This window comes from Rhinatrema bivittatum, chromosome 1 (assembly GCF_901001135.1).
Source record: "Rhinatrema bivittatum chromosome 1, aRhiBiv1.1, whole genome shotgun sequence".
Taxonomy (NCBI): Eukaryota; Metazoa; Chordata; class Amphibia; order Gymnophiona; family Rhinatrematidae; genus Rhinatrema; species Rhinatrema bivittatum.
In genome coordinates this window covers 507,592,584-507,619,897 of record NC_042615.1, presented here as the reverse complement: position 1 = coordinate 507,619,897, position 27,314 = coordinate 507,592,584, and the positions used below count along the sequence as shown (strand labels likewise).

The 27,314-nt window shown below is 47.4% G+C and overlaps 1 protein-coding gene across 1 annotated transcript in view; it reads left to right on the top strand.

Annotated features, from left to right (window-relative positions):
- Window positions 1–3,604: 3,604 nt before the first annotated feature.
- LOC115096443 overlaps window positions 3,605–27,314 on the top strand; it is a 108,272-nt gene continuing 84,562 nt past the window's right edge. Inside the window, exons 1-3 of the mRNA XM_029611049.1 lie at window positions 3,605–3,732; window positions 14,064–14,163; window positions 15,089–15,206. Coding sequence (XP_029466909.1) covers window positions 3,701–3,732; window positions 14,064–14,163; window positions 15,089–15,206 — 250 coding nt within the window. The 5' untranslated portion in view covers window positions 3,605–3,700. The remainder of the gene's footprint in view (window positions 3,733–14,063; window positions 14,164–15,088; window positions 15,207–27,314) is intronic.

The following is a 27,314-nucleotide window of genomic DNA, read 5'->3' as shown; positions in this document are numbered from 1 at the left end:
CATCTGGCTCACAGACAAGTGTCGCCACACTTTCCCGCTGACCCAGCTGCTCCCCGGTCCTCCTCCGCCCGGGCTTAAAATGCTGTCAGCCCGGGCGGAACGCGGCAGGATAGCTGGAGTCAGCGGCACCGGCATGGTCTCTTCTTCTCGCCCCCCCCCCCCCCCCCCGCGGCCCGGAAGAGGAAGTGGAGAGTATCGGGTGCATGCGCGGCAAGAAGAGGCCACGCTATGTTCTTGGCATCGGCCCGAAGAAAAGAAGACTGCAGCGCGGCTCGGAGGAAAATGAAGAGCTTCAGCCGTGGCCGATGGGACTCCGCCTCCGCGAGGGCTGAAAATGAAGAAGTTAGCGTTGGGAGGAGGCTGCTGCTGCCGCGAGTTCCCGGGGTGGGGGTAAGAGAGAGCATTCTCATGCTTGCTCGCTCATTCACTCTCTCTCTCCCCCACCCTCACCCCGGGAACTCGCGGCAGCAGCAGCCTCCTCCCAACGCTAACCTCTTCATTTTCAGCCCTCGCGGAGGCGGAGTCCCATCGGCCGCGGCTGAAGCTCTTCATTTTCCTCCGAGCCGCGCTGCAGTCTTCTTTTCGTCGGATCGACGCAGACCACACTAGTGTGGCCTCTTCTTTCCGCGCACGCACCCGATACTCTCCACTTCCTCTTCCGGGCCGCGGGGGGGGGGGGGGGGGGGGGCGGCTGTGTGTGTGTGAGAGATTGCATGTATGTGAATGATTGAGAGCCTGTACATGTGAAAGAGAGTATGTCTGTGATTGAGAGCCTGCCTGTGAGAGAGAGAGCATGAATGTAAGTTTACCATTGGGAACCTGTATGTGTAAGTTTGTGATTGAAAACCTGTTTGTGTGAAAGAGTATGTGTGTATGATTGAGATCTTTTGTGGGTGAGAGAGATCATGTGTATGTGTATGTATGATTAAGAGCCTGTGTGTATAAGTAAGAGAGAGATCATGTGTGTCTGTGTGTGATTGAGAGCTGGTTTAGGTGATGGAGCATGTGAGTATGTGATTGAGAACCTGTGTTTAAATGAGAGAGAGAGACCATGTGTGTCTTTGTGTGAGAGCTGATTTAGGTGAGGGAGCATGTGAGTATGTGATTGAGAGCCTGTGTTTAAATGAGAGAGAGAGACCATGTGTGTCTGTGAGTGCTTAAGAGCTGGTTTAGGTGATGGAGCATGTGAGTATGTGATTGAGAGCCTGTGTTTAAATGAGAGAGAGAGACCATGTGTGTCTGTGTGTGATTGAGAGCTGATTTAGGTGAGGGAGCATGTGAGTATGTGATTGAGAACCTGTGTGTAAATGAGAGAAAGAGAGGACATGTTTGTAAGCATGTGAATGAGAGTCTGTGTGTGAGAGAAAAAGACAGCATGTATTTATGTGATTGAAAGCCTGTGTGTGTGTGTAAGCGTGAAAAGATAGACAGCATGTGTGTAAATGTGTAAGAGCCTATATAAGTGAGAGAGAAAAAACATGTGTATATGTGAGTGACTGAGAGCAAGTGTGTATAGGTGTGTCATTGAGAGCCAGTGTGAGAGAGCGCTGGTATGTGACTGAGAGAGGAGAAAGTTCCAAGCAAACCACCCCACCTCCTGCTAATTCAGAACAATCTCAGGACACCTGGATATCAAACGTTCCCAGGTAGGTAGAGCAAAAAAATTTTTGTATCTTTATTATTTTTCATTACTGGGTCTTTGTGTCTGCTATTTTGAAATATTTTGTGGGTATCTGGAAATGTTTTATATGAGTTTTTAATTATTGGATATTCCACTCATCAGCTGTTTCGAAATATGTTCTTTTTGTTAGTACAGTTTTACTGCTGATGATTTTATATTTCTTGATTTGTTTTATAAGGATGGGTGATGTTTCTTTTTCCTTTGTTACACTGCATACAGAGACTCTGGCTTGTTGCAGTTTCCAATTCAGTTTTTTCTGCATGCTTCTTGTTATGCGTTTTGGTCTCTTTATTCTATGTTAGGTGAGGGATAGCACGTGATTCAGGTGAGGTTTTCTGCTGGCGTGTAGTTTCTGTGTAAGACTCTATAGCAGCCTGACTTGGTCCGTTTTCCTAATAGGAGATGTATTGGTGTCTTAAGGCCTGGTGTAATATTTTCAGAGACTTATTGTACTTTAAAAGTGTGATCTTACATAAAATGCACACATTTACTTGTATTTAGTTTTAAACATATTGTATGGCTCTCATGGAATTACATTTTAAAATATGTGGCGTTTATGGCTCTCTCAGCCAAAAAGGTTCCTGACCCCTGCACTAAGGGATCGAAAACGCGCATCCAACCCCCCCGAAACTAATAGCGCCCGCAACATGCAAATGCATGTTGATGGCCTTATTAGTTATTCCCGTGCGATTCAGTAAGTAAAATGTGCAGCCAAGCCGCACATTTTACTTTCAGAAATTAGGTAGGCGCTAATTTCTCTCGGCACCCAGGAAAGTATACAGAAAAGCAGTAAAAACTGCTTTTCTGTACACCCTCCGACTTAATATCATGGCAACATTAAGTCGGAGGTCCCAAAAGTAAAAAAATAATAAATTTAAAATCGCCCCGCGGCTTGAAAATCGGATGCACAGGAAGTACAATAACAAATCTCAAGTTTTTGTAGTCAAGTAAAATTGTGTGCTTTGAGAGAATTCTGTCTCATGTGTCCTAACACCCCTCGAGCTCCTTTTACTGGAGGGTGTGCAGTCCTGTCTTACACAACTCCTGTTATCTTGTGGGTTGTTTTTTTGTTGTAAAACAAGAAATAAGACCAACACATAATAATAGCTGTATTCGGGGGGAGGGGGCGTCTGCTATTCAGATTTAGATTTAATGCTCGTTTCATTTCTACCATATTTTCTCTACGTACAACCACCTGATTGCAGTGAGTTATGTTTAGTGGTGCTGCTTGCTAGAAAGTGTTAGTGATACCAGCCCAAGAACAAGCTGGAAAGAAACTACTTACCTTTCACGTTTGTTTCATTTAAATCTATAATTTGTTTTAGGAGCATTGGTGGTAAGTGCAATAGCTCGCCCTCTACAAAACGGCATGCCTAATCCCTTTCCGGGCCCTGCTAGCTACAGCATCAGTCGCCTTCTTAGCGCTAACGTTCCCGTAGCCTCTGATTGGCTGCTGCCGGAGAGTCATCATCACACTACGACTGCTGGCAAGGCTGCCCAACTGTCAGTGGCAAAGGCAAAAAGATACCAGCAACAAAGAGGGCTGCTAGCACTCGGCTGCTCATTTGCCCAGCCCAAATCGTATATAAAAAAAAATGTTGCCATGGGGGGGGGGGGGGGGGGGGGGGTAGCCCAACTGTGCGGGGCATAGCCCAATCTGACAAAACTCGCCTTTTGCAGCTGTGTTGCTGTTCCTGTCACCTCTGACTAGTTATTGCTGCCGCCGCCGATGAGTCATCATTCTGCGACTGCCGGCTGAGCTGCCCGAGGCAAAGAGTAAAAAGACGCAAGCAACACAGAGGGGCTGCCAGCAATCAGCCACTCAGTCACCCGGCCCCAAAACACTCCCGTTTGCACAAAAATATTTGTTTTCCGCACAACGGGGTGGGGGGGGGGGGGAGAGAAGTCCAATCGGGCGTGACATAGCCCAATCTGGCCAACACTGGTGGAGGGGGTGTCAGGTGACTTTTGTTTGAATGAAGGCGGGAGGGGAGGGGCCGGCGAGGCGTAGTGGCGATAATGGCGGTGGAGATCGAGGACACGGCTCGCCGGTGAGTGGTGAAACTGAGTTTATTCTTACTTAATTCTCCCGCTTTGGCTTTATTTATTTAATTATTTGTGTGGGTGTGTTTCCTGCTCAAGGAGAAAGTTTTTCCCAGTGAATGTTCCCCGAATGGATTTGTTTATCTGCTTTGAATACGGGATTGTTTCAAGGCCTTGAATGAAATGTTTGATGGAGTGTTGTGGTTTTTGTGTGTGCCTGAATTATTAGGGGAAAGGTGGTAACAGACTGTATGGAAAGATAATAATGACTTCTCCATCCATCTAAGTCTGTGTCCAATTTGCAGTCCACAGGCCCCAGCTGAGCTCTGGTTTTCTCTTTGCTATTTCTTATCTAGAGATCCTCTGCGCTTATTATTTTCGTTTATATAATGTTATTGTGCAGATACATATTACAAAAAAAATCCCTGTTCAATGGATTTTACAATCTAAGCAAGACATAGACAAGACAAAATGTTCCGGGAGCTTTGGTACCTAGAAATATGGTCAAAGTTGAGAAAACCAAGGAAAAAAACTGCTCTAGGGCTGCAGCCCACCCGAAGAATTAAGTATAGTGGTTGAAGGTTCCCTGATTTCCCCAACCAAACGAAGAGAACATAAGTGCCAGGTCAGACTAGGTCCATCAAGTCCAGCATCCTGTCTCTTGACAGTGGCCCATTGCAGAAGTAGTTCCTATTGGTCCAGACTCCAGGGTTTGGCATCCCTGCTAGCAGATGGAAACAGAAAGTTTTACCGGGTTATGTGCCACCTGCAGTCCCTCAGTATTTATCTCCCGTAGATGGTGTAAAAATTGCAATCTGAAGAGAAAGAAAAAGATTAAAAGACAACATTTCTGGATCCTTCCAGGGCTTGTGAGGTTCTGGTGGGGCTTTCCCCCTGGCTTGAGGCAGGGGAATTAGTTGGTGACCCTTTGATAGCTCGGTCTGTGGGTTGGACTTCTGGTGGTCCAGAACCTTCATAATCCCCCTCCCCCCCAAGACAGCCGTGGGACCTGCTGGCAGTTCTGCATTGCAAGCCCAGTGAAGCTGGGACGTATCCCTTTTATACGTTTGTCCTGAGCTAGGTTGCTAAAATTTGGTAAAAGGAGTCGTGATGGATATAGCCAGTGGTCTGGCTGTCTTCTGATCTGCCATGTAGCCTATGCCTTTGGAACTGGAACCTCTGCTCTCCTAGCGTGTAGACAGATGAACTCAGGACCAGTGGATTATGCTCCCCTCCAGTTGATGGAGACTGAGCAAACTGACATCACAGTATATCTTCTCCTGCAGTGACACCAACCTACCATTATTCTCCATCTCCCCAGATGGTTGACGAGCATCTCCCTATGGGAATTGCTTCAGATTTTGGAAAGAGAATTTAAAATAGAAAAAGAAAAGCTCCGCTCTCCTGTGGTGATACCAGATGGTCCCTCCCACAGTTGAGAATTCCTGAGATGATTTCCATGGTCCCTCAGATGTGTGCCTTGCTCTGGTAGCTGGGTTTCTCAGTGTGGACTTAGCTGATTGTATAGCTTAAAGGCAGTCGGTGCAGGAGACTGAGCGAGGTTGTCCTCCTTACTTACATTTTCTAGGTTTTATCATCTGGATGTGCAGCCCCGGGAGGATGCAGCCTTTGCACATGCGGGATTAACTGGACCGCAAGCAGTCTCCCGCCCGGTTTGGGAGCAGCTTTGGTGCATCCCACTGGTCCCGAGATCATCTGTCTACACGTTAGAAAGGGAGAAATTACTACTTACGTGATAATTTCATTTCCTTAGTGTAGACACCTTCAGCTACCGAATGATTGTATCATTGGTCCTCCTGTGGGGCTACATGTTCCAGGGTATTACTGGTAAGTGTTCATCCAGCCCCTAGATTGGGGTACATACATTCCTTGCTTGAGTTCAGTGTTTCTTGTTGGTTGAGTATAGTAATGGTTGACTGTTTTTAATTAAGTTTTTTGCTAGTCTGTCCACAGTTGCTTTTGAAGAGAATTCTGGCAGGCTGAGGTCACTGCAGGGGTATATATACTGTGACATCAGCTTGCTCAATCTGCTGGCAGGGGAGCATAACCCACTGGTCCTGAGTCCATCTGTCTACACAAAAGAAAACTAAATTATTAGGTAAATAGTAATTTCTCCTTCTATGTATCTTTATTTGTTCTTAGTAAAAATAAATAAACTAGTTAGAGGAATCTGCAACATTGGGGTTCTGGAGGGTGGGGGGAGAAGATACTTTTAGTAGCTCAGTGAAGGGGTTTTTCAGCAACTTCCCTGCCTGCTGAGGAGACTGAGTGGTGGCTCCGTGGTGCAGAGGGACTGTTCCCCTGCTAGCCGTTGAGGTGCTGGTGGTGGTGCCACGGGTGTAGGGAGGAACAGTGTGTGTGGGTGTGGAAAAAGTGGCATGGCCTCACCGGTAGAAGAAGCATTGGGGCTGTCCGATGGGGCAGATGCTGGTTAGACAGCAGGGACTGAGCCGAGAGAGAGAGAAAATAGAAAAGCGGCAGTGGCTAGTAGAACTTCCCTTCCCTGCAACACAGGAATGGTGGCCATCTTAGATGCAGCTCTAGTATTGCCAGAGGATGGGGAGCAATGAGTCATAATCAGTTGGTGCAGAGTCGTTTGTCAAATCGGTTAGAGACTAAAGCGGTGCATGACGCTTTGCTTGCCTTTCTGCCTTGGTTACTCGGCCTTCCTGTTCGGTTCCTATTGGATAGTACAAGGATGGTGGCCTATCTGAAGAGGCAGGGAGCAACCCAGAGTCGGGTGATGGCTCGAGAGGCCCAGGAGTTGATTCTTTGGGCGGAAAAGCACTTGGAGAAGATAGCGACATCACCGGGGTGGACAATGTTCAGATGTTTTTTCCCAGTTAAAGAATATTAGACCCCAAGGAACGGGTGCTGTCACAGGTGGGATGCATCTCATCCACAGAACATGGGGATATCCTCATATGAACTTGATGGCGACCAGGCAGAATACCAAGGCGACTCGTTTTTACAGCCGTCGGAGAGGACACGGGACAGAAGACATTGATGCTTTAGTAATGGCCTCAACATTCTTCTGTATAGAGAAGTATCCAGACAGAGTGATTTGATGGCTCCGGAGTGGTTGTGTTGGCCATGGTGCACAGATCTGGTCAGCATGGCCATAGAGGGACCACTGGGGTCACCTATCTGTTGAATTTTCTTCACCAGCGCTCAATATTTTTGGATCAGGTGACTCACTTTTTTGTTTCATGCTCTGGCTTTTGAGAGAAGATGGCTGCGGCAGAAGGGATATTCCGAGGCAGTTGTTACCACTTTATTGCAGGCCAGGTGACCACCTATGTCCTTGGTGTACATGAAGATTTGGGGGTTCTTCAAGGCCTGCTTTACAGTCAATGGAGTATAGCCTACTTTGGCTATGGTGTTGCATATTTTGGTCATTCTTCAGGAGGGTTTGGTCAAGGGTCTGGCCTTTAACTCACTGAGAGTCCAGGTACCGGTCTTGGGCTGTCTCTGGGGTAAGGTGCAGGGATAACCTCTGTCGGCACATCTAGATGTTATACAATTTCTTCAGGAGGCTACGAATTTGTGTCCTCTGGTGTGAAAAATGTGTCTGTCTTGGAATCTTAATCTGGTGCTTACAGGGATGTGTGCGGCTTAGTTTGAACTGCTAACAGGGACAAATTTGAAGACTTTGACTTTCAAGGTGGCTTTTCTGGTGGTGGTTTGTTCAGTCAGGAGAATTTTGAAACTCCAGGCTTTATCATGTCAAGATCTCTCTTTTGCAGATTTCAGATTTGGGGGAGTCGTTACGCATGGTGCCTTTCTACTAGAGGTGATTTCAGTGTTCCATCTTAGTCAGACTGTGGAAGAAAAAAGGAGGGGTTGAAAGGGGCAGTCTGTCCTGGCTCAAGCCATTCACAAAAGGGCATGCAAGCAGTGGATGTTTCGCCAAAGGACAACGCTGCTGGGATACTGGAGATAGATGTGGTCTGGATGTATCTTTCCTAATTCCACTATATCTTTTTGCGATGGGGCAACCAGAACTGCACACAATACTTGCCATAGATCTATACAGAGGCATTATGATGATTTCTGTCTTATTTGCCATTCCTTTCTGAATAATTGCTAGTATTCTGTGTTTGCTTTTTTGACCTCACTATCCACAATAACTCCTTCAGATACTGGATACCCTATCAGAACCAGTGGTTCTTGTCAGTTCACAATATTCTGCATCAACTGCAGATAAGAATGTGGGAAAAAAATTGGACCTCAAAATATAGAGTAAAGAAATCATCTGGGATTGTACTAGTCCAATTATGTTATCGGCCAGTTGTCCTTAAATCTGGCCTAAAGATAGCAAAGAAAATAATTTATTCAAATTCATGTCCAGGGAAAGATCCCAGACCACTAGACAACTTTGGAAGAAATGTTTTTCAGAGTTTTATGCTAACTGCTTGTGTATCTGCTCACCAGTTTTATATGGTATAGAACCTACATGAGTACATGCAAAAACTGAAACCTTTCCTTCAGCCAGTTAAAGGCGGAAATTATTATCTTCTTCTTAGACAAGGAAGGTGCGTACAACATCTCCTTTGCTCAGTCTATGAATCATTTGATGCTATATCACGTGCCTTGACTGCTTTATATGGGAACTTGATGTATGGCCTGATTAAGAGCCAGCAGCAATTTGCAATGACATACATGAGGCAGGGATGCCTTGTCTGAGGGAGCACAGTTTTGGGGAGAAGCTTAGAGAAACAGTTATTCAAATAAAAGAACAAAACTTGGTGGTCCAGTCCCTCTTGACAGGACCTAAGCAGCCTTCCTCTTTGAGACGCTCCTATTCATACAAAAGGTCGTACTTCAAAATACGCCTATTCCGACCTTTTCAAATGTATTCGCTTCTTGCCACTTCCGGCTCAGTAACAGCAGCTTCTGGCCTGAGCTTGTCAGCGTGAATGCCGTCAGTCTAAGATGATGCAATAGGCACAACCAAAACCAGGGTTTAGTTTTTGATCCTTGTGAAGTTTCAGCATTCACCCTCTGCATTTGGGGCAGAATCCAAGCCTTGTGGAAGAGTGGTGCCAGATAACCAAGGGCCAATAGATCCTGAAGACTGTGGAGTCTGGATTCCATTTTTGTTTCTTTCGGCTACCATCTCTCCCTCATTGTTTGACTCTCAGTTCAGATCTGTCCCACTTAATGCAACTCCATCTGGAAGTAGAATTACTTCTTCAGCACAACAAGCAATAGAGCCAGTCTCTGTGCTCCAATATGGGCAAAGATTCAACTCCTGATTTTCTTATCCCCAAGAAATTGGGATTGAGACCCATTCTGGATCTAAGAGACCTGAACAAGTACTTGCTTCCAAAGAAATTCAAAATTAATTTCCTTAGCAGGACTTTTCCCTTTATTCAGAAATGTTGTTAATGTTCACATACCTATTCATACCGCCCACTGGCATTACCTGCACTTCAAGTGGGTTTTTCCTATTACAGAGTATGTCCCCTTGGTTTCTTGGCAGCTCAGAGAGTCTTCACCAAGTGCCTGGCTGTAGTAGCAGCACACCTACTATGTCTGGGAGTCCAAGATTTCCTGTATCTGAACAATTGGCTTGTCACAGCCAGCTTCTGGGAGGTAATGTAAATCTCATAAGTACATAAGACTTGCCATACTGGATCAGACCTCAAGGTTCATCAAGCTTAGTATCCTGTTTCCAACAGTTGCCAATCCAAGTCACAAGTACCTAACAGGATCTCAAAGGGTAGATAGGTTCTATGCTACAACTCCATCTTAATATTGGTTTATGGCCTTTTCCTCCAGGAACTTATCCAAACCTTTTTTTAAACGCAGTTACACTAATAGCTTTCACCACATCTCCTGGCAATGAATTCCAGAGCTTGATTATGCATTGAATAAAAAGATTGGGCTTTCTGGACAATTTTAAGAAGTTTTAGCTGGAACTGTCCCAGAAAATAAAATTCATCAGGACATGGATAGGCTTTCTACAGGAGAGGACTTTTCTGCCATTGGAACGAGCGAACATCGTGAAATCACCCATTCATAAGCTACTGGCCTTACTGCACTTGACAGCAGGAGCGATTCTAGTTATCTTAGGTAATATGGTAGTGTCAATTAATGTAGTTCCACTAACCTGCCTCTATATTTATCACCTGCACTGGGGTCTCTGCTGTGAGTGGGACCATCTGACTCAACCCCTCACAACCACGCTACAAGTCTTTTGCAGATATGAAATGAGAATTATGCTGGTGTTTGAACCTCCATTTACTTAAGGGGGAAGCTCTGTTTCATGCTCTTGCCCTATTAGATAATAGGGATGTGAATCGTGTGCCCGATTGTCTTAACGATCGAATTCGACTGGCAGGAGAAGAAAATCGTGATTGGCATGACTTTTTCAGTAAAAAATAGGTTTTTCCGATTAGTGCGCACTAACAGAAAATGATACAATTTGACACTTTTCAGGTCAGTTAAGGTCAGTTTTGGAATGAATATGTATTCCTATTGGCTGCCCTCTTATTTTTTGATGTTACCAAGGTTCCCACTGACTTGATGGTTTAATATATGGGTGATGGGAAATGGAAACGGTTGGTAGCTTGACAAAAAAAGTAATGTGATCAGTCAGTCAATGTGACTAGAACTTGTTTATTATTTTTGTTACCAGGCACTGGCACGTGAAATGCTAGTGCATGTTTTGAATTTGCCAATCCCTGTGCATTTTAGAAAGGTGGTCCTGGAATTATTATACTCACTTCGAATATATGTATATGGTAATTGTATTTTTGAAGTGGCCAGTACGTTTACTTTCCCTCCTACTTTTACTCACCAGCTAAGCTTTATAAGAAGGGCTTCTCTGCTTGTGTGTTGCTTTTGTTTGGTGTGAGGAGAGGAGAAACATCAGCTCTTTATTCAATCTACTAGATCTATTTTATCAACCTACTCAATTTTTTATTGATTTATTATATCAGTGAATTAACTTGTGAGTGTTGTGATCTTCCTGCACGCAGTGCCCTATCCCTGATAGCGGGCTTGTTGTGATCTTCCTGCACGCAGTGCCCTATCCCGGTTACCGGGTGTGTTGTGATTTTCCTGCACACATCCCGGTATCAGGGATAGGGCACTGCAAGGTAGAAGATCACAGCTCTCGAGATCCTGCACAGGGCAGTGCAGAGAGGAAGATCACAACACCCTCGGTAACCGGGATAGGGCACTGCGTGCAGGAAGATCACAACACGCCCGCTATCAGGGATAGGGCACTGCATGCCGGAAGATCACAACACTCCCAAGTTAATTCACTGATATAATAAATCAATAAATTGAGTAGGTTGATAAAATAGATCTAGTAGATTGAATAAAGAGCTGATGTTTGTCCTCTCCTCACACCAAGCAAAAGCAACACACAAGCAGAGAAGCCCTTCTTATAAAGCTTAGCTGGTGAGTAAAAGTAGGAGGGAAAGTAAACGTACTGGCCACTTCAAAAATACAATTACCATATACATATATTCGAAGCGAGTATAATAATTCCAGGACCACCTTTCTAAAATGCACAGGGATTGGCAAATTCAAAACATGCACTAGCATTTCACGTGCCAGTGCCTGGTAACAAAAATAATAAACAAGTTCTAGTCACATTGACTGACTGATCACATTACTTTTTTTGTCAAGCTACTAACCATTTCCATTTCCCATCACCCATATATTAAACCATCAAGTCAGTGGGAACCTTGGTAACATAAAAAAAGAGGGCAGCCAATAGGAATACATATTCATTCCTAAACTGACCTGAAAAATGTCAAATTGTATCACTTCCTGTTAGTGCGCACTAACTTCCTGTTAGTGCGCACTAACTTCCTGTTAGTGCGCACTAACTTCCTGTTAGTGCGCACTAACTTCCTGTTAGTGCGCACTAACTTCCTGTTAGTGCGCACTAACTTCCTGTTAGTGCGCACTAACTTCCTGTTAGTGCGCACTAACTTCCTGTTAGTGCGCACTAACTTCCTGTTAGTGCGCACTAACTTCCTGTTAGTGCGCACTAACTTCCTGTTAGTGCGCACTAACTTCCTGTTAGTGCGCACTAACTTCCTGTTAGTGCCGTCCCAGTCGGAGAGGGTGACAAAGATCCAGGCTCAAATAGTGCGTTTTCTGCATCTGCCAGTTTCCAGGACCCAGGAGCTTTTTGACTGGGCGGAGTGGCATCTGCAGGGGATAGTGGCATTGCATGTGGCCAGAGTGGACAATGTGCAGACGGACTATCTCAGCAGGCAACAGTTGGATCCGGGGGAATGGGAGTTGTCAGCACAGGCCTTTGACATTAATCTATCCCATTGGGGCAGTCCCCATCTGGATTTAATGGCTGGCGTTGTGAAGCAATGCCAAGGTGGCAAGGCTTTTCAGTTGCTGGAGAGAGTTTGGAACTGAGGGACTAGTTACTCTGGTTCATCCATGGTCGACAGGAATTCTGCTGTCATTTTTCCTCCATGGCCACTAATAGGCCGCATATTGCAGCGCATAGAGAAGCATCCAGGAAGGTTAGTGCTAGTAGTACCAGAGTGGCCAGCAATCTATGGTTCGTGGATCTGATTTATTTCGTGGTAGATGGAGCCCTCAGAATAGCTCATCTGCAGGGGCTGCTGCGAGAAGGACCTATCTTTTCATTTCGAACAGATCACTTTTGTCTCGTGGCTTGGCTTTTGAGTGGAGATGTTTAAGATTGAAGGGGTACTCTGAGTCAGTGATTGCCAGAGGAGACGTTACTCCAGGCCAGAAGACCATCCATGTCTATGGCTTACGTCAGGGTATGGAGAGCTTTTGAGGCCTGAGGTATGGAGGAAGGAATGGACCCATTGAGGATGGCTGTCCCTTATATTCTGGCCTTTTTACAGTAGGGCTTGTCTAAGGGTCTAGCATTCATCTCCCTTCATGTACAAGCGGCTGGCTTACGGTGCCTTAGAGGTAAGACACAAGGGAGACCTTTGGCGCATCCGGATGTGGTGCGGTTTTTAAAGAGGATCAAGCATTTGCAACCGCTGGTACGCGAGATGTGTCCGGCATGGAGTTTGAGCTAGGTTCTTTGGGTTCTCTGTGGGTTCTCCATTTGAGCTAATGTGAAGGGCGTCTCTAAAGGATCTCGCCCTAAAAGTGTTTTTTCTGGTGACGATTTGTTCGGCCAGACGGATTTCAAAGTTACAGGCTTTACCCTGAATGAGCTGTTTCTGAGGATTACAGGTGACTGGATATCTCTGTATGGTTCCCTCATTTCTTTCCAAGGTGGTGACTTCGTTCCACCTGAACCAGATTGTGGAGCTCCTAGTTTTTCAAATTGGTCTTTGGAGACTACAGAAGTGAGGGAGCTGCATTTATTGGATGTTTGCCAGGTTATGTTGTGGTATCTGAAGGTTACCAACTGCTTTCAGCGATCAGATCATCTGTTTGGAGAAGGAAGTAAAGCTTCTAAGGGTATGATTGCTCGTTGGCTGAATAAAGCTATATTTTTCAGCCTATCTTTGCAAGGGTCGGAAGATTCAAAATGGGTTGCGAGCACTCTCTACTAGGGCACAGGCAGTCTCCTGGACCGAGTGTCAGCTGGTGTCTCCTCGGGAGATCTGTAGGGTGGCAACGTGGTCTTCGCTATACACTTTCTCCCATAATTACCGGTTGGATGTTCGAGCACTGGGTGAGCCGATGTTTGGCAAGAGTGTGAGAGTGGGTCTTTCGAATGCCCTCCCAGTGTAGGCTGCTTTGGTACATCCCACTTGTCTGGACTGATCCTGGGTATGAACAGGAAAGGAAAATTGGTTTTTACCTGCTAACTTTCATTCCTGAAGTACCACAGATCAGTCCAGATATCCAGCCCCTTATCTGCGAAGGACTGTTCTGATCCAAATTTGTCCATGCAATCAAATTTCAGTGTGTATATATTCAGAGCCTATAGGATGACCATGTTTGTTTGGTTTCCTTGGCATTGATGTGGGGCTCCAGTTAGGGGGGGCTCTAATCCTGTTTTCAATGTTTGCCCTGATAAAGAAGGGGAAAGTTTTGGATTTAAATTTACTTTGACTTGGGTTCAAGCCGATACCGAGGGACTGCAGGTGGCATTCTTGGATATGTAGCAGTGCCTCAAAGATTTTGTTCTCTGCCTACATCAGCTGGTAGGGATGCAAAACTCACTTGTTTGGAGTGATCTGTGGTACTTCAGGAACGAAAATTAGCAGGTAAGAACCAATTTTCCTTTTACATTAAAACTAAAAAAATTTAACCATGGTACACATTCCCATCGAAGTTGTGTTATGGAAGGAACAGGTTCTAATGGGATATTCTCCTTATTTCCCATGTGTTACAGGCTTCTGGCTAAGCTCGATACTGCCTCATCGTTTCAACAAGGTCCGAAAGATGATGGTGAGGTGGAACTTCCAGCAAAGATATTAGTGGAGCATGCTGTGGTATGGAAGAATGTTTAATCTCTCTCCAAAGTCCTGTTTCATATCTGCATTTATATCCTTTCTGCACAGTTCCTCTTGCTTCTTAATCCTGGGACTTATATACTAATGGACATTAATGCCAATGTTCTACGCTATTACACGCATCATTTGTGCACACTTCAGCGTTAGCTGTTCTTAAGAAGCTGATAGTAATGCTAATACACATGAAAATTTTAACAAAATATTATTTAAAAATAGTTGGGGGTTAACACTGGATATACTATCCAGCATTAATACCTATAAGGGTTAACACAGGAAAGTTAACTACATTCAAGAAGCATAGTTTAACCTAGATGGCTTAAGTAGCTGTTAACACGTAACACTGGCCTCCCTCCCCCTGAAGAAATAGAAATGGCCTCTAAGCCTAACCACATTCACCTATTCCATACCAAGGTTTCCTACAAATCTTCACTGGTAGGAGAGATCCAACTTCCCTCCTGCTGGCAGTGGTGCCCAATGGAATATGGTGCCTTTGACATTGACCCACACACCATACTATGTGTAGGGTTTGAGGTTCAGGCCCAGAAATGTTCAGTATTTCGAGTGTGAGGGGCTTCAGAGCCTGGAGGCCTTTTTTGTTTTTTTTAAATCAGGTTGGGTCTGGAGACCTTTTTATGACTGAGGTTTTCCTATCCCTTTGAGCCAGATAGCGCAGCGAAAACTGAGCTTCCTAACATGGCAGCATTACTATGGCCATGTTTATGCAGTTTGCGTTGTGCATCTCTTTACCTTTGTACACTGAGACTTAAAATTAGTGGATAACATGAGCTAGTGCATAAACATCTATGTAACTAAACCCGCTGACCGCTATTCATTCTGTTTTGCGAGTACTTGGATATTTATCCCCTTCAATTACCTCTCCATCTATTTCTTTCTGTACTTTAAGAATAACAGAAGGAAGCAGAAGATTTTTTATCGCCAGCTGCAGGTCATCCGTTTTTTGCTTGAGTTCTTGGAGCAGGCAGACACGACCCCCTGGGCAGAGGGCTCTGTGCAGATGGCAGGTAGGTAAAAACATCATAAAATCAGCTCCTTGTGACTTCCAGCCCATTCTGACCACTGTTTATGTTGGGGAGGAGAGAGAATCGGAAGAGCCGTGCCTCTTAATTTGTGACTCCAAAGGACTTTTCTTATTCTTCAGTTCCACTCCCTGTAGCCCAGTCCTGGTGGTGGCATTCTGGCTGAGGTGCACAAATCATGGCCCCCTCTGAAACCTGGCATAAGCATGCCTTTAAGCAATCTGATAGGTGGTGTTAATTTGCACAACATGGAAGTCACTCCATGAAATGTTGGGGGCATTTGTTCTCTTGCTGGCTTCTGGTATTTAGAGTTTACTGTCTTTAGTCTTTTATTATAAGGTATCTCATAATAGGAGCAGAAAATGCCTGCTCAGCTCTTCTGAGCCATTACACTTAAATACATCATTACCTCTAAATTTACACACTAATGGGTTAGTTTGTTTGCATAACATTTTTCAACTGGTTGGAATTATATTTCCTAGATCAGTCCAGACTCCTGGGTTTTGCCTCCCCTCCAGCACATGGAGACAGAGAAGTTTTTGACTGACACTGCCCTATACCTCGAGGTGTCACCTACAGTCCATCAGTATTTTTCTGTCTCCAGCAGATAGTAGAGCTGTAAAATCCTTCAGTCTATGACAGAAGATTACAAAAAAAAAAAAGTGAAGATTCCTAAGCCTCCCAGGGGGTTGCCAGGTCCTGGTGGGACCATCCCCCCTGGTATTTGAGGCCGTTGAGCAGAGGGTCGGGGACCCTGCATGCTTGCCCTGTTGACAGCAGCTGGGATGATACTGGGGAGCCCTGCTCACTCACCCTGAGGGGAACAGGACAAGGTGTCACTTTTGGAGCTTGAGTTTTGCAATTTAAAAAAAAAAAAAAAGAGTAGAGGAACAGGGACAGAGATTTCTCTGCCGCCAGGTAGGAGCGGCGATTGCCTTTTCAGGGCTGCTTCTCCGTTCCCCCCGGCTCTGTCCTTCTGCCACTGCTGTCCTTCTGCCGTCATTGGCTTTCTTATTTTCTCTAGTAGCTCCAACTTCCGATGCTGTGTGGCACGGCCTACTGTGCGTGTGCAGACGCGTGCGACTTTTGCGTGATGGCCTTTGTCCCAGGTGCTTCCCAAGTGGGGAGGGCACCTCTGGGGCCTCTGCGGGTGGCAGTTTACATGCACATCAGGAGCCTGGGAGGCTCAGTCAGGTGCAACAGCCCTCTCCAGATCCGTTCCCACTAAGCGCGGGAGCGGAGTCCATTTGGCTGCCTTTAGGGCTCTCGCATGGACCGCAGAGGGGGAGGGAAATTCCCTTCCTTCCTTATCCCCGCAGCCAGGTGTCTCCAGAGGGGACAGAGTACCTGAGTATTCAGTGATTTATTCGGAGGAGGGCCCGGGGGGGTGGAGGGGGCCGCCTGGCTCTTCATTCTCGTCCGATTTTTGTGTTGCTGCTTGAGAAGGCTTTTAAAACTAGGAAGGCAGCTAGAAGGCATTCTATTAGAGATTCTCATTCCAGGCCTCCATGCATAGCCTGCCAAAGTGCTGTCAGCTCCTGCCAAGAAGGGGGTCTCGGCCCCCAAGAGACCTAGACTCCTGAAGGGGGAGGGGGGTCACGAAATCAAGGCGCCCCTTAAGGACTGCACCGTCTCAGCCCGCGGGAGACTCAACTTCTGAGGTTTCGGGGCCAGACTAGCCGAGGGGGCAGGAACCTCAGGGGGCAGATCCTGATTTGGGTGACTAGGTCCAAGATTATCAGTTGGCAGGGACTCTGATGGTTAGGAGGGATGACCCTAAAGTGTGTTTGTTCCGCAAGGACGAGCTGGGTCCACTTATTCCTGCAGTGCTGGAGGAAGTGGGCATTGCGGCCCCTCAGGAGGACTCTCGGATGGGAGCGTGGTCTGACCCGGTCTTTCCCCTTTCATCTGTCCGCCACTGACCTGTTTCGGGAGTGGGACACTCCGGACTTAGGTTTGAAGACCTCCTCAGGGTTCCCAAAGTGGATGCAACGGTGTCTGCGGTCACCAAAAAGACCATCATCCCGGTGATGGACACTAAAGCCCTTAAGGATATCCAGGATCCGAAGCTAGAGGTGCAGCTTAAGAAGATCTTTGAAGTATCGGCTCTTGGGGTGCGGGCTGCCACGTGTAGCAGTTTCACGCTGAGAGCAAGTCTTCGCTGGGTGCAGCAATTACAGATGGGCTCGTCCCTCTCTGAGGGGGAAGCTATACAAGCTGGGCGGCTGGAGGCCGCAGTGACTTACAGTGCAGACGCACTGTACAATCTTCTTCAAACTTTGGCCAGGTCTGTGGTTTCAGCTGTCTCTGCCAGCAGACTCCTCTGGCTGAGGAACTGGTCTGCGGATGTTTCTTCTAAGGCTCAGCTGGGTTCGTTACCATTCAAGGGCAAACTGCTCTTTGGAAAGGATTTGGAAGACATGATTAAATCCCTGGGGGAGAACAAAGCCCATAAGCTGCTGGAGGATAGGTCCAAGGCAAGGGGCTCCTTTCCCCCGAGGTGATTTCCGCAATCCCTCAGAGGTAAGCCTCGGTCCGGCGGCCAACTCTTGGCGTGGACCTAGCTCCTGACACTGGGTGAGGCTGAGAGGCAGTGGATGCAACTTCGAGCACAGCGGTGAAGGTATTTCCCTCTCCCCCCGCAGCCGGAGACCGCCCAGAATGAGACTGGGAAATGCCGAGACAAAGTAAGGTAGAAATCTATTTAAAAGTCTCCGGTCTCCGAAGCTTGAAGAGTCGCACAGATCGCCAGCCGGTGCCAGTGCTGCCGGGTTGATCTGCCCTAGCAGGGCTAGACCCCGGTCAGATCCGAGGGTCCTCCCACATGGAGATCCTCCGAGGTGGTCACCATATTGTCCATGTGGTCGCAGTCACAATCTTGACCTGTTCGCCACGCTATTCACCACCCCGACCTGTACGCACAAAGGCGAGCCGTGCGCACATCGTGCGCCCAAGCGACGCTCATAGCCACATGCTTACTGTGCCGGGCACATAACTTCGATCTGTGCGCACAATAGCGCGCACATCTCTCTGAGCGCATACCAATCCTATGTGCACAACTTAGACGCACCGGAGCACATAACTAAGCCACCCGGGCTCTGTATTTTACGTGCACAAGCCATGGCACCACTGGAGAAGAAGCTCAAGGCTCAGGGCCTTTGCCCAGCATGCCACAGCAGAGCTGCGCAGCATGAGGAGGCCACGGCCTGTGTATACAGTGCGAGGAGGCCCTGGGGGATCCAGCCCATGGCCCTCCCCAGCCAGTACCAGGTTCCAGCTTCTCGAACAGTACGCCGGACCTAGCATCCCCCAGCGGGAGCCTCCCTCAAACGGGACTCCCCAAGGACACAGCACCTCTTAATTTAGACCCAGCATCTATCTCCTGGGTGGAATTCTTCAAAGGCCTGCATACCTTTGTCCACATGCAGCCGGGGCCTCCGATAATAAAGCCACAACCTCCGCCAGAGGACCTCAACATCCCGGGACCCTCTATGCCCAGAGAAGGGATTCCACCACCCAGAAGCTCCACCTTCAGGGACACGGACGATTCAGAACCCCTGGAGGAAGGGGAACTCCCCTTCCCCTCCCCCCCCCCCCCCTCCCCCCCAGGGACCAAGCCCCACCGAACCATGATGCGCTTCTTCACCAAGGATGAGCTTCCAGACCTGGTCACACACAGCTTGAAAGAGCTCGCTATCTCGGGCACAAGTGTCTCGGGGGAAACCTAAGACGAATCTCCTCCTAGAGGGACTCCGTCAGACCTCCCATCATTTCCCACTATTACAAGCTGTCCAGCAGCTAATTGACCTGGAATGGGAAGCTCCAGAGACTACTTTCAAAGGGGGGCATTCCCTGGCAGCCATGTACCCTCTGGATCCAGCTGCCAAAGATCTCCTGGCATGTCCGAAAGTGTATGCCATGGTCTGCGCGGTCTCGAAGCGCACCACTATCCCAGTTGAGGGAGGAGCAGCACTCAAGGATGTTAAAGACAGACATCTGGAATCCATCCTCAAACAGTCTTTTGACATCTCTGCTATGTTTCTACAGATCGTAGCCTGCTGTGCCATGGTGACACACGCCTGCTTATCACAGACCAGGAACAACACTCCCGGGGAAGCCCTGGAACCAGCAGTATCATTCCTCAAGGATGCTGCTTCTGATCTGGTGCGCACCGCAGCTAGAGGAGCGTCATCAGCCATGGCAGCCAGAAGACAACTCTGGCTCTGAAGCTGGTCGGCCGACGCATCATCCAAAACGAGACTCACAAGGATGCCCTTCAAGGGAACCCTCCTGTTCGGAAGCGAACCAGAGAAGCTAGCCAACAAATAGGGCAAATCCTCACTGCCGCAGCCACCAGAGAACAGGAATAAGAGAAACCAGCGACTCTTCCCCCGAACTTCCAGGGACAGAGGATCACAGCGCTTCAACACATACAGAAGCACATATCAAGCGGCTCGCCCCACAGGCAGGAGCCAGTCCTTTCGGAACAAGCACAACAAAAGGGGAGCCGGCTTGGGCCCAGGTCCCAGCTGCACCCCACAATGAAAATCAGCCGACCTATCCAAAGGAAGAAGCCATAGGGGGCAGACTTGCCCTATTCTACCAAAGATGGGTCGAGAGAACTTCGGTCAAGTGGGTCCTAGCCATCATTCGAGAGGGATATTACCTGGATTTCCACCACCACCCTCCGGACAAGTTTGTGGAATCCCCCTGCCACGACCCTTCCAAGAGGATGGCAGTGGAAGCTACACTGACCAGATTATTAGCCTTAGAGGCTATAACACCAGTGCCCACACAACAAATAAATACTGGACATTATTCCATCTATTTTATCTTTCCCAAGAAAGAAAGGAACATTCCGGCCCATCCTGGACCTCAAGTCGGTCAACCGCTACCTGAAGATTCCTAGCTTCTGCATGGAAACCCTACGCTCGGTAATAAGGGCGATACAACCGGGAGAGTTCCTTACATCCCTGCATCTGTCGGAAGCCTACCTACACATTCCGGTCCATCAAGAGCATCAGCGTTTTCTACGCTTCACGATCCTGGATCACCACTACCAGTTCCAGGCACTACCATTCGGGTTAGCCACAGCTCCCCGGACGTTCACCAAAATCATGGTGGTAGTGGCAGAACACTGAGGAAGGAAGGAATCCTCGTACACCCTTATCTCGACGATTGGCTGATCAGGGCGAAATCCCCAGAGGAAAGTCACCAGGCGACCAACAGAGTCAAAACTCTACTGGAGAGCCTCGGGTGGGTGGTCAACACAAACAAGAGCTGTCTGCAGCCCTCCCAATCTCTAGAATACCTGGGAGTTCTCTCTCCTCACCAAACAAGACAAGGTCATCCTGACACCGACAAGGAGATCAAAACTGATGACCCAGTTGCGAACCCTGTTGAGCGAGCTTCGTCCCACAGCATGGGACTACCTCCAAGTCCTCTGCCTCATGGCATCCACACTGGAAGTCGTGCCATGGGCAAGAGCTCACATGACACTTCTACAGCACTCCCTACTATCACGATGGAATCCGCTGTCCCAGAACTACACCGTACGTCTTCAGCTCCCGGACAAAGTTCGGACCCAACTACAATGGTGGCTATAAGAAGGCCATCTGAGCCAGGGAGTGAGGCTATCCTCAGCAACCTGGATTCTGTTCACCACGGACGCCAGCCTACGAGGATGGGGAGCACATTGCCAGGAGCTAACCGCCCAGGGGCAATGGAACAAGAGTCGGGATGGAACATCAATCGCCTAAAAGCCCGGGCAGTCGGATTAGCCTGCCTACGGTTCGGTCACAGATTCCGAGAAAAATCAGTCAGTCATGTCTGACAACGCCACAACAGTGGCCTACATAAACTGTCAGGGAGGACCCAGAAGCCAACAGGTGACTCTGGAAATAGAACCCCTAATGTCATGGGCGGAAGTGAACCTTCAAGAGATCTCTGCCATCCACATTGCCAGGAAAGACAACATCACTGTGGATTATCTTGGCAGAGAAAGTCTAGACCCAGGAGAATGGAGACTATCGACCACAGCATTCCAATTGATAGTAAACCGTTGGGGAACACCAACCATGGACCTCCTGGCAAACCGGTCCAATGCCCAAGTGCCCAGCTTCTTCAGTCGCAGACGGGAATCGATGCCCTGGTACAGACCTGGCCACAGGAAACTCCATTATACGCCTTCCCACCGTGGTCCCTATTGGGCGCAATCATCCACAAGATAGAACACCACAAGGGACCAGTACGTCTAGTGGCCCCGATCTGGCCAAGAAGACCGAGGTACGCAGACCTGCGAAGGCTGTCGGGGAGCCCTCTCCCGTTAATGCCACACAGGGATCTGCTCCATCAAGGGCCGATCCTCCACGAGGATCCAGCTCGATTCTCTCTTATGGCCTGGCCATTGAGAGGACTCGCCTGAGGAAGAGCAGATACTCGGGGGCAGTAATTGACATCCTGCTCCGAGCATGCAAGTTCTCCACATCCCTAACATAAATAAGGATTTGGAGAGTATTCGAAGCCTGGTGTGAGGACCACGACATCATGCCACACTCAGTCAAAATTCCCGCGATTTTGGAATTCCTGCAGAATGTCCTACAGAAGGGATAGTCTCTCAACTCCATCAAGGTACAGGTGGCCGCATTGTCATGCTACGGAACCAAGAGTGAGGGCGGCAGCCTAGCCTCTCACCCGGATGTCTCCTGCTTCCTGAAAGGAGTCAAGCAGATCCGACCACCCCTAAAGTGGCCGGTGCCTCTATGGAACCTCGACCTGGTCCTAGATTTCTTAGCAGGAGCCTCCTTCAGACCTCTTTGCGGCCTGTCTCTCCGGCTATTAACATTGAAAACAGCTTTCCTGGTGGCAGTCTGTTTGGCCCGTCGTATCTCCGAGCTACAAGCACTGTCCTGCCAGGAGCCGTTCCTCAGACTCACTCCGGGAACCATCCAGTTACGCACGGTCCCGTCCTTCCTCCCCAAAGTGGTTTCTCACATCCATCTCGCTACCATCGCCAGATGAGCATAAGAATTCGGAAGAGTCTCGCAGTCTGCGCCACCTCAACGTCGGCAGACTCCTAGTCCGATACCTGGAAAGGTCTGAATCCGTACGAAAGACGAACGATCTATTCGTCCTTCACAGCGGGAAGAAGCAAGGGGAAGCGGCCTTGTGAGCAACCATAGCCCGCTGGATCAAAGAAGTTAGCAAGGTGGCCTATGTAGAAGCAGGCAAGCCTCCGCCTTTACAAGTCAAGGCCCATTCCACTAGAGCCCAGGCAGTGTCCTGGGAGGAAACCAAGATGCTGTCACCCACCGAGATCTGTTGGGCGGCGACATGGTCCTCCATCCACACCTTCTCCAGGTTCTACTGCCTGGATGTTCAGGTCGAGAGGACACAGCAATTGCAAGGGCAGTACTAAGTGGGCCACGGGCAGCCTCCCACCCGATTCGGGAGTAGCTTTTATACATCCCATTGGTCCTGAGTCCATCTGCTACACGCTAGGAAATGGAGAAATTAGGTATCACTGCAGGAGAGTGGGGCTCTATCTTTCTCCAATGTAAAGGTAAATTTTCTTTGAACTAGTACTGCAATCCTGCTATACACAAATGCTGGTATGGGGATGACATGTCCACATCTGCTAGGAGATGGAGAGATACTGGATGGCTGAGGTCACTGCAAGGGTGTATCTAAGGTGACGTCAGCTTTGAAACCTGACTCAGTCTCCACCTGCTAGCAGGGATGCACATAACCCATTGGTACTGAATCCATCTGGCTACACACTAGGAAAAGGTCCATCAAGCCCAGTATCCTCTTTCCAACAGTGGCCACGAGTACCTTACAGGATCCCAAGAAGTAGATAGATTCCAAGCTGCTTATCCCAAGAATAAACACTGGATTTCTGCAACTCTACCTTAATAATGGTTAATGGACTTTACCTCCAGGAACTTACGCAGCTCCACTAATAGCTTTCACCACATTCTCTGGCAACGAAATCCAGAGCTTAATTATGCATTGAATAAAAAAAAGTTCTCTTTTTAGTTTTAAATGTATTACCTAGTAACTTCATTGTGAGTCCCCTTGTCTTCTCCAAGCTGAAAAGTCCTAATCTCTTTAGCCTTTCTTCATAGGGGAATTGTTCCATAATTTTGGGCCATTGGCAAATTTGATCACCTCACTTCTTGTTACCATTTCCAAGTCATTTATAAATATATTAAAAAGCAGTGGTCCCAGAACAGATCCCTGGGGCACCACTATTCACCTTTTTCCATTGGGAAAATTTACCATTTAGCCCTACTTTATCTTTTAACCAGTTGGCAATCCACAATAGAACACTGTCCCCTATCCCATGACTTTTTAATTTCCTAACAAGTCTCTCAAGAGGGACTTATGCTTTCTGGAAATCCAGATACAATATATCAACCGGCTCACCTTTATCCATGTTTATTTACGCCCTCAAAAAAAAAATGTAGTAAATTTGTGAAGCAAGACGTCCCTTGGCTAAATTCATGTTTGCTTTGTCCCATTAAACTATGCTTATCTATATGTTCAGCAATTTTATTCTTTATGATAGTTTCTACCATTTTGCCTGGCACAGGCATCAGACTCACTGGTCTGTAGTTTCCTGGATCACTCCTTGATCCCTTTCTAAAAATTGGCATTACATTGGCAACACTCCAGTCTTCAGGTACCACAGATGATGTTACTGATAGTTTACAAATTTCCAATAGCAGGTATGCAATTTCATTTCTCAGTTCTTTCAATACTTAAAGTAAGCCATCTGGTCCAGGTGATTTACTAATTTTTAGTTTGTCAATTTGCTCTAGTACATCTTCCAGTTTCACTGAGATTTGTTTCAACTCTTCTGAATCATCAGCTTTGAATATTATTTTTGGTATGGGTATCTCTCTTACATCTTCCTCAGTGAATACTGAAGCAAAGAATTCATTTAGTGTCTCTGTTATGGCTTTGTCATCCCTAAGTACCCCTTTTACCCCTTGATCATCTAAAGGTCCAACTGACTTCCTTGCAGGCGTTTTATCTCAAAATGTACCTGAAAAGGTTATGAGTTTTTGCTTCCACTGCAAGCTTCTTTTCAAATTCTCTATTTGTCTTCCTTACCAATGCTTTCTAACTGACTTGTCAGTGCTTTATGCTATTTCCTTCATTTGGATCCCTTTCTTAAATATTATAGCTTCTCACCTCACCTTTTAAACATGCTGGTAACCTTTTAGCCTTCCTTCCACCTATATATCTATCTATCATATTTCTAGGATTCAGCACTTATGTTTGGTTGAGTACAGTTACGGTCACCAATTTTTTAATCAAGTTATTAAATTGTATTCAAATTTTATTCGTTTTTCAATAGTATGTCTACAATAGCTTTTGAAGAGAATACTGAATGGCTGAGGTTACTGCAGGGGGTATATCTAAGGTGATGTCAGCTTTGAAATCTGACTCTGTCTCCATCTGCTAGCAGTGGAGCACATACCCATTGGTCCTGAGTCCATCTGTCTAAGGAAAATGAAATTATCGGGTAAGTAATTTCTCCATTGGCTGACCCAGTATGGCAAACCTTAAGTTCTTATGTTCATATGATGCTTAAGGCTCGCAAAACCTCAACCTCTTTAGCCTCTATTATGATTTGGAGGTTGTTCGAGGCAATCTGCCAGGAGGAAGGAATGTCTCCCTGGAGGGCAGACATTGCTCAAATCCTGGACTTCTTGCAGAAGGGATTGGACAAGGGTTTATCACTCAGTTCCTTAAGATTATAGGTATTGGCCATTTCATATTTTAGATGCCATGTCGCAGAAGCTTATGTCTCTAAACACCCAGGTTTAGTATGCTTTCTGAAGGGTACAAAGCACATCAGGTCGCCCTTCAGATCAGTTTTCCCCATGGGAGCTTAACCTGGTCCTGAAGGCATTGGCAGTGGGCCTCTCCATGGATTTACCATTTAAAATAGCTTTTGTGGTTGCAATGTGCTCGGCCAGATGCATTTTGGAATTGCAGGCCGTCTCTTGCGGAGCCTTATAATGCAATATTGCGTTACGTGATTACATTTTAGCCAGTATCGTCCTTTTTTCTGGGGAAAAGGAAGGCAATGAGGGAAACTGGATGTCCAGAGGGTAGAACTAAGGTATCTGAAAGTGACTAATGCATTTAGGAAAATGGCAAGTTTTGGATCTAATCGTACCTTACAAATCTTTTTGGTCTGAAACTCTTTCTCCCATAGCTCTATATATAAATACAATTGACAGATGGTTATCTCACAGCCATCTAAAATTAAACCCCAATAAAACTGAAGTTCTATTTCTAAGTTCGATTGTCAATCCTTCAAATGGTCCTCCTACACACCTTCTCTTAAATGGCACTTCCATACCAATTCTCACTAAAGCTCGAAATCTAGGAGTCTTACTAAATTCATATTTGTCTCTGTCACAACACATTTCTTTAACAGTTAAAAATTCTTTCTTTAAATTGCATCTTTTGGGAGATCACATGATGTGCTGAGCTGTGAGGACGTGCGGACCTCCGGCTCTCAGGCCCACCCCGTTCATTGCGGTCCATCGTAGCGCGTCAACCACTTAAAAATTTTATTTTTGCATACCCCGGTTTTAAGTGCATGTCCTCGATTCGCACCTGGTGCAAGACGTCGCCGGCCATGACCTCCAAGAGTGGGAGGAGAGAGAAAGAAAAACCGCGGGCCCCGGAACCCAAAATGGCGGACGCCAGTGCGGGTGAGTCGGCCCCCGAGCCCCCTCCGAATCTTACCCTCACGGACATCAAAGCCGCCATCAAAGAGGCGCTGGATGAAAAATGGTCTCAGCTCCATGAAGAGTTGGGGGAAGTCCGGGACTCCATTGCTGCCCTGCAACCGAGCCTTGCTCAGATGGAGTCTCGTGTCTCGGGGGTTGAAGATGACGCGACTGTAATGGCGGGCAAGGTAGACTCTCAAGTAAAATTAATCACCGCGCTCTCTCAGAAGGTGGAGGACCTTGAGAACAGGGCCCGTAGGGACAACCTCAGATTCATGGGCTTCTCGGAGGAGATAGCTGAAAGCACCCTATGTACACTCCTTGAAACCTGGCTCCCGGAGGCCCTGGAGCTGCCGCAGCTCGGTGGGAAATTGGTGGTGGAGAGGGCCCACCGTTTGGGTTCTAAGCCGGCCACTCAGGGGCGCCCCCACCTGATAATTGCCAAGATCTTAAATTCGGCGCACAAAGCCGAGATTTGGCGGGCTTCTCGCAGGAAAGCTGCTTTAACTTATCAGGGCCAAGTTATTCGGATCTTTCAAGACTACTCATCTGCGGTCTCGGAGGCCCGGCGGCGATTTTCTCCACTCTGCACTAATCTCCACAACCGGGGAGTCAAGTTCTCCCTTTTGTACCCAGCCCGTCTCCGAGTGTGGCATGCCGACGTCCCCCACCTGTTTGAGTCACCGGACCAAGCTCAGCGTTTCATTGATACCATCTCCTGAGCGAGCCCCACGCGGGCCATGTTGCGTTCTACTATGCTTCGGGGGAGCGGCTGCGACTAGTTAATGACCATTATCGCGGGGTTTTTTTTTATTTTTATTACTGTTCTATCCCCTATTTTGCCTTTTGCCTGACTGGTGAGTGTAGGTCCCTAACTTGCCCTTGGGCTGCTTGTTTTTTTTTGGGGAACACTTGGAGTGCTCAGGATTAATGAATACTGCCTCTGGAATGGGAATGAGGACGTACAGTGCGTATTGTGCCTAGCCAGCCGGTTCCTAGCACTGTTATCTCACGCTCTTCCCTGGACTGGGGTAAATTAATCCCGAGTTGGTATGCTTTTTGGTTTTTTGGCTACTCCGCTTACACGCTATCTTTCCCAACCAGCCTGGTCAGCTAGTGAGCCCTTGCAATTAAGGGTTTTTTTGTTTGTTTTTTTTTGCATCTTACGTTGTGGCCTGTCGGATGTCGGGTCCTGATATTCCTTTTTTTTCTTCGTGTACTTTTGCTTGGCCCTAGCGCCTAAATTGCCCTAGTGCGGGACTTTTTATGCCACGGCTGGGCCTGTAGTCCCTGTGTTCTCTTTTTTACATTGTTGGTTATTGGAGTGCTTACGAGTGGC